General features: G+C 40.4%; 2 protein-coding genes across 2 annotated transcripts; both read right to left on the reverse strand.

The window, feature by feature from the left end:
* Positions 1–2,985: 2,985 nt before the first annotated feature.
* LOC116393982 (scavenger receptor cysteine-rich type 1 protein M130-like) lies at positions 2,986–5,147 on the reverse strand. Its single transcript, XM_031866724.1, has 4 exons — positions 5,049–5,147; positions 4,437–4,746; positions 4,058–4,342; positions 2,986–3,744 (listed from the first exon to the last, which is right to left on the reverse strand). The coding sequence occupies exons 1-4, from the start codon at positions 5,145–5,147 to the stop codon at positions 3,386–3,388; spliced, it is 1,053 nt and encodes a 350-aa protein (XP_031722584.1). The 3' UTR covers positions 2,986–3,385.
* LOC116393983 (scavenger receptor cysteine-rich domain-containing group B protein-like) lies at positions 5,044–7,053 on the reverse strand. The gene is made up of 3 exons (XM_031866725.1): positions 6,981–7,053; positions 5,694–5,726; positions 5,044–5,571 (listed from the first exon to the last, which is right to left on the reverse strand). The coding sequence occupies exons 1-3, from the start codon at positions 7,051–7,053 to the stop codon at positions 5,246–5,248; spliced, it is 432 nt and encodes a 143-aa protein (XP_031722585.1). The 3' UTR covers positions 5,044–5,245.
* Between the last annotated feature and the right edge of the window lie 844 nt (positions 7,054–7,897).

The raw sequence follows: 7,897 nt of genomic DNA on the forward strand, positions 1-7,897 counted from the left end.
CATTGTTCATAACACAGTCTTCCATTCACTTCATGATGATCCAACCATCCTTTGTTAGAGGGGTCACATGAAGACCTCTTCCATGTAAAGCCTTTCATGTCAGCAGCCAAAAGTATTTCATAGAAAGTTCAAACCTACATTTTTATGCATTCATCTGCTAGATTTGATTTGAATGTGTCCAAATTCTTCACACCATGTACCTTAAACATGTACAAATAAAGTATGGGTAAAAAGATATTTATATGACCAGAGATGCTCTTCCTGCTTTACTGTTCGCCCATAACAAATGGGACAGTTTTTGCTTTATTTATTTGACAGTGTAGCGATAGGTGCCCCGGCCGACAGTCATAATAAACTTGCCTAATAACATTGCACATATTTAATGTTTGACTAACTCAGTTAACTCCTGCTGCCATGTGGAGCTGTAAAAGGGATAGTCGGGCTCTTTTAAAATGGGGTTGTATTGGGTACTTATCCACCTTACTTATATGAAGTAGTTCATAGAGTCAATGTCAGTAAATGGATATATGATTGCCTTTCCACAGAAGCAGCCTTTCATATTTATGCATATTTTGTGAAAGGAAGAAACGAGGTTAAGTCTCTTGCCCAATACCCAGGGACGCCTCGAGAATGCCTTCTTCTTCTTTTGATTTTTTTACGGCGGTTGGCATCCATCTTATTGGTGCATTACCGCCACCTTGCTCCGGAGTGTGGATAGACTTACAATCTTTACCCCCAAAACAAATCAAAACAAACGAAATAATGACACAAATAAATTAAATAAAACAAAACAAATAAGCACTCTAACCAGTACCCTTGTACCTTATACCATTTCAATCATACCCTGTAAAAAACACTGTGTTCCTTAAAAAGGGTCACATGTCTGTTCCACGTCCAGTAATGATCCGACTGGACCCAAGTTCAACAACCATTAAAGTACTTTGTTAAAGTAGTACTAGTACTAAATGTATCTGTGCAGTACAAGTATGTGTTTAGTTTTACGTATGTATTCATATTTTATTCAGATTGTTTGATTAGTTAGGATATTTTGTATTAAATCCCTTTAGCACAAAAGTAATTAAAATACTTGAATACAGGAATAAGCAAAGTTCTTATGAAATGAGAAAAATCCTTTTGGACAGAATTTTGCTGAACAATTATAAAATAAATTAAAAGTCCTCATTTAGAAAATTAAACAATTATGAATAAGAACAATCTTTAGTTGTAAAAATAAGCAAAATCCTCAATTACATAATATTGTAAATTCATGAAATATAAAATAAGCAACATTTTAATGAAAAAGGAAATTTCGTTAATTACAAAATCAAGTGAAACGCTCAAGCAAAATCTTTATTAAATTTTTTTTAAAGTCAATTTACAAAGTACTAAAATGTGTTAAATTCTTATGAAATGAGCAAAATCCTTAATTATAAAAAATAAGCTAAATCCATAATGACAATGTTCCTATGAAATAAGCAAAATCCTTAACTATGAAAATTGTAAATACCTTGATTGCAACAGTAATGAAGTACAACAATAAGCAAAATTGTAATGAAATAACTAATATCCTTAATTACAAAACTAAGCAAAATGCATATGATTTAAGTAAAAATTATAGCATTCTTATGAAATATCTAAAATCCTTGATTATAAAAGACAAGCAAAACCCTTAATTACAAAATTAACCACAATGATTAATAACTACAACAATGAGCAAAATAGTAAAAATTTCTGAATCACAAATAAATGAGGTTTTAGGGGCTGATCCCAGCAGGACGTTGTTCCTATTTGTATTATTATGATTATCTTTTAGCTAAATGTTGTCCTGCTGCCAAAATGTGTCTCACTACAATAAAAGAGCCATGTGAACCACAAGGCAGCGCTAAAGTGAAGTCATGAAGTTCATTATATGTTTTAAAGGACAAACATCAACAGATTGTCAACGTTGAGTATCGTTATACAGAATGTAGAAGATATATGTTAATGCTTCATGTTTATTCTAATAAATCACACTAACATTGTTCCTGATAGTCTTTGGTTTCTAAGACGCCGGCTGCTTGGACTCTGGTAAACCTGAGGTGTTGGATCTGAACAAACACATGGACAGTCATCACATCACACGACATCATGAGTCCAACAGCTGCCATTGACCCTGAAATCTACAATCACTGACACGTATTACTCTTCATGTTTACTTCACATTCACTGTTTGAACCACAGATGTTATATAAGAAGTGGACGTACTCGTCGAACTCATTGGATTGTGGACCGTGGCCATCGCCATCTTGGTTTTTACAACCAGTGAAGAGGAAGTGACCATATTTGGACTGAGGAGGAGTGACGTAGAGATGCCGTATACGTCTCTGTTAGAGACCTGTCAATCACTGTGTAGCCCTGCCCTAAAGCATTCCCTGCTTTATGGTCTATTTGACTCTAAAAGGATCATAATTTACTAAATGAACATCATGCTGTATTGAAGAAGACTTGAAACTAGAGATTGAGACCATAAACTCATGTTTACAATGTTTACTGAGGTAATAAATCAAGAGAGAAGTAGAGTCATTTTCTCATAGACTTCTATACAACCAGAGGAGTCGCCCCCTGATGGACATTAGAGAGAATGCAGCCTTAACACATGAATCTTTGACTTCTATTTTCAGTAGCAGATGTTGCTGCCTGGGAACAATCGTGGTCGTGGATAAAAGAGACCAACATGATGGTAGAAACAGGAAGCAAAAAGTGACTTCAGTTAAAAACTGTTTCCATGAACTCGAGGGTCTAAAGACAGACGTTGTCACTTTTCATACAGAGTTTAAAGTCTTCAGCGGTAAATGTTCAGTTTTAGAGCCAGTCAGAACGAAGGTTTGTGTTTTTGTTACATTTGATCTGGTTACATGTTACAATGATGTCATCACCTACGTCCTGTTTTCATCACCAGAGCTTCTGGTCAGAGCTGGACCATGCTACGCTGTGATTGGCCAGTCAGCGCTAGAGGGGCGGGACTTAGTGAAGAGTCAATTGAAAACGTAATCGCTATCATTAACAACTGTTTCAACATTTGGTTTCCAGGATAACCCTGGTTCTCTGAGTGAGGTATCGGAGCACACCATCCTTCTTGCTTCTGATTGGTGGAGGAACTACACTTGAAAATGGAGAGTTGGGGGCTAAGGGGTGTTATGACTGATGTGGTGGCAGTAGAGCTTTGTGATTGGTCACGTCTGTCCTACAGTATATTGTTAGCTGTTGCCATTTATAGACTGTGTTTAGGTTTGGTTACGATATGACATGTGTAACACAATGACAGGAGTCACAGTGTCATTACAGAAACAACAACATGCATTGCATCAGCTGATGATCTTCAGTCAGTTTGGACCAATCATCTTCCCTAAACCTGCATGTAAACAGTCAGCTTACCTAGGACAGTGAGGGAGATCAGACGGCTCTCAGAGGAGAAGTTATGATTAAAAACATAGAGGTGATAAACACAGCTGTAGCTTCCTTGGTGGGCGGACTCTGCAGCAGGAAACAGGAAGTGGGCAGGGTGATTGACAGCTGGCTGGGTGTAGTTGTGTGCTGACTTGGAGGAGGTGAAGTTGAGCTGGAAGGAGCCTCCTGGGTACTGTGGCTGGATGGAGCAGCAGATGGTGAAGGTGGAGCGCCTGAGCACCTGAGCCCCCTGCTGCTGGGCCTCGGAGACCCCGTACATGGGGGAGGACACAATGATGATTGGCTGAAGCAGCAGGTCTGTAAACACAGAGAGATTATGAAAGTTCACATCTACCCTCCATTGAACAAGATGGACCCTGAATAAGGACGTGATGTCACAGGTCTGACAGACAGACAGACGGACAGGTGTGTTCTGCCAGCTGGAGCTCAGCAGTCTATAGAAGCTTCCAGAAACAAGCTCACCTCTACACTTCAGGATGTCATTGTCCTGGATAACTTTACAGTTCAGTCCAATGGAAACCCACTGACTGTCACTGTGACAGAGGAAGGAACATACTGGAAACATTGCTGTCAGAGATGATGTCATAGATGATGTCACTGATGGGCTTACCTGAGCAGGTGAGATCCAGGATGTAGGAAGAGGAATATGATGTTAAACACTCTCTCAGAGCAGATCCAGAGAGAAGACAGTGAGAGTAAATCCTCCACACAGATCTCTCTAAGGACTCCACTCTCTGTCCAATAGAAACAGCAGAGCCACAGTCCAGATCTCTACAGACAACAGCTGCTGTCTTCAGGTTCCAGTAAGAGTCATCTACTGGTCTCCAGTCTCCTTGATGTTTCACCTCCAGTATTCCTGCACAGCGACTGTCTCCTCCCACCAACCTGACAGGTTCTGAACAGAAACAAGAGAGTCGTCAGTAAAAAGAACAAAGTGAGTTTCAGTAGAACAGAAATGAACCAGATCAAAGCTGCAGCTCCTCTTCTACCTGAGCAGGTGAGTCCAACAGCTTTGCCAGGTGAGCAGGTGTTTCTATCTGAGCCTGAGCTTCTACAGTCCAGGAGAGCAGACTCATGGCCTCCACACTGGAACTCTTTGGTCCACATTGGAGCCTCCACTTCTCCAAAGAGCGCCCCCTGGAGGACTGAAGGTGCCCCACAGCCAAGCTCCCTACAGACCACCTTTGCATCCTGCTGGTCAAAGTCATCTTCACACACTGAGGACCACCACTGGTTAGACTGGTTAGACTTCACCTCCAGTCTGCCTGAGCACAGACTAGTCCCATTCAGCCTGACTGTCTGGAGAAATGATAGATGATAGAATTTGAAAGAGAGAGAGATAAAAGACACCAGACACTAAATAACATTCGGTCTTATTTTTCTTAGAATATCTGTGACCCAGAATATAAATCTGTTGATAAAATGATCCCTAAAATCCAAAAGAGATGGAGGGCTGGACTCTCTCCTTAAGGAGTGTCCAGGGTGAAGGGCGGTGCGGAGATACTGACGAGCCCCCGGCTGAGCTGAGCTGCTCAAAGTTGTGTCCAGTAGGTTAATTGGTTCCTGTTATGGTGGAAACCAAAGAACCTGCTGGTGGAAACCAGTGAATAAGAAAGCTGTGAAGCTGAAGGAGGAGTCCTTTCAGGCTGGTTGGTGGTTGGCCCAGAGGACTCCTGAAGCAGCAGACATGGAGGTTTCATATATAAAGATATCTTGGTGCATTCAGCACCTGATTTACTGAGGCAGCAGCTCATCAGACAAGTCTGCTGCCATTCTAGCTGGTTCATGTGTGTGTCAATCAGGATACACTACTGTCATAGATGATGCCACTGATGGGTTTACCTGAGCAGGTGAGATCCACGATGGAAAAGGAGTGTGATGTTAAACACTCTCTCAGATCAGATCCAGACAGAATACAGCGAGAGTTGATCCTCAACACAGATCTCTCTAAGGACTCCACTCTCCGTCTGATAGAAACAGCAGAGCCACAGTCCAGATCTCTACAGACAACAGATGCTTCCTTCAGGTTCCAGTCAGAGCCATCTACTGGTCTCCAGTCTCCTTCATGTTTCACCTCCAGTATTCCTGCACAGCGACTGACTCCTCCCATCAACCTGACAGATTCTGAACAGAAACAAGAGAGTCGTCAGTAAATAAATTAATTTAATTAATAAAATATCAAACTAAAACTTGACTGCTGATTCTGCTTCATTGGTTCTTTATTTCTCTTTTCTTTCTATATTTACCTGTTGATGTGTGATTTCCTTCAGCCTGGAGTCCTGGAGAAATACACACATATTTGTTGTTTTAAGTAAATATAATAGAAGTAGACATGTATTTGCAATTTTCACCAAAAAATGTATTTGGATGTTGTTACATTTATATTCAGACAGTGGAACCTGCTTTTAAAAACAAGACTGTGTTTTAGATCTCTCCATCTGTTTTAGCCAATCACAGAAGAGTAGATTAAAGGGTCATATTTTTTTGTGACAATATGAAAAAACAAGAAATGTATTATTTTTTTTAATTCAAATTATTATTTACAAGGGCTTCCTGGCAGAAAGCAAAGCATCCTGAGGGAGCATCTATAAAAAGAGAAATGTCCAAAGTTAAGAAGACAGCCACCATTACATACAATCACAACAAGCATTGTGTTGCTTGAGTATACTTCAGTGTGAGAACCTTTCAGACAGAAGCAGTTACTAGCTGAGAACTGCCGTTGAAGTTTCTCTGAGTACAGTTGTTTAGCATCTCTCAGCTCATGGCTGAACCTGTGCTTAGACTCTTTAAACCTGTCCTTGCTGGTAGAGTTCATGCAGTCAATAATTCATTACTTTAATTCATTATTTTTAGGAATAGGAATAATTTATTTTGAAACTTTTTCAACAACCTTGAAGGACGCGACAATACGACCTCACGCCATTGTCTTCAGTGTTTAGTGGAATTGCAATAAAATTGTTGTAGTGTGTGTGTGTGTGTGTGTGTGTGTGTGTGTGTGTGTGTACGTATGTGTGTGTGTATGTGTGTGTGTCTGTGTGTGTCTGTGTGTGTGTGTGTGTGTGTGTACGTGTGTGTGTGCATGTGTGTGTCTGTGTGTGTGTACGTGTGTGTGTGCATGTGTGTGTGCGTATGCGTGTATGTGCATGTGTGTGTATGTGTGTGTGTGTGTGTGTACGTGTGTATGTGCATGTGTGTGTCTGTGTGTGTGTGTGTACGTGTGTGTGTGCATGTGTGTGTGCATATGTGTGTATGTGCATGTGTGTGTATGTGCGTATGTGTGTGTACGTACGTGTGTGTGCGTGCGTATGTGTGTGTGTGTACGTATATGTGTGTGTGTGTGTACGTGTGTGTGCATGTGTGTGTGTGCGTATGTGTGTGCGTATGTGTGTATGTGCATGTGTGTGTGTGCGTATGTGTGTGTGTACGCATATGTGTGTGTGTGTGTGTGTGCGTATATGTGTGTGTGTTCTCTGATTTAAAGATACAACAGTAATATTGGAATAAAACACATCATCTCTAAATCAGAGTCCTACCTGAGCTCCACACCAACAGCAGCAGCATCAACAGGTGATCCATGGCATCCAGGTAGACCGTCTCTCTGCCCATCTGTCTCTCTCCCTTCTGTCTCTCTCCCGTCTGTGTGTCTGTGGGCTGTCCTCGGTGTATATCTGCGTATAGGAAGAGGTGGAGCTTTACTGATGGCTTATCTGTCTTTAGTTTTACAGAGAAGAGTCTCTGTCACATGATCAGCTTCTTCTGTCCACCATGTTTCCAGTGTGACCAGTGGATCAGACACTTCTTCACTCTGGTGTCTTGGTTCTCACTTTGGTCTGACACAAATTATGTTTAGTTATTGTCCTGTACAGCATGTGGGCTCATGGAAATAGTATAGAACCATGTAACCATAGATCTATAGAGCTAGAGAAATAGAAATATAGGAAAGAGTTAAATTGTCTTTATAGTTGCTTTAAATCTTCTGTGTTTTTTTGACTCTTATTATAATAGTTTTATATTTTCTTGTTGTCGTTTTACATGTTTGTGGTTTTCTTTAACTTTCATGGTTGTTTGAGTCTCTTTGTAGTTGCATTATGTCTCTTTGTAGTCATTTTGTTACAATAAGTCCTTTATAAAGCTGCAAGATGTTTTCAGCTGTCTGTCAACAGATCAATATCTCTGTGAGCACATCCAGCACCTTCCAGTGTGTTGCTATGGTGATCCATACATCATGTGTCGTCAGTTTGTTTCTCCTTCACTGAATAGTTTCTAGTGATTTATTAGTTGTGATGATTTAGTGAACTCCTGATTCAAACTGACTCTGTTGTTGCTCTTTGTCAAGTTTCTCCTGTGAGAACAGAGATGGAAGAAGTACTCACATCTTTTACTTCAGTAAAAGTACTAATACGACAGTGTAGAAATACTCTGTTACAGTAACAGCACTAATACGACAGTG

Source organism: Anarrhichthys ocellatus, unplaced genomic scaffold (assembly GCF_004355925.1).
Source record: "Anarrhichthys ocellatus isolate YVR2014 unplaced genomic scaffold, GSC_Weel_1.0 scaffold36, whole genome shotgun sequence".
Taxonomy (NCBI): domain Eukaryota; kingdom Metazoa; phylum Chordata; class Actinopteri; order Perciformes; family Anarhichadidae; genus Anarrhichthys; species Anarrhichthys ocellatus.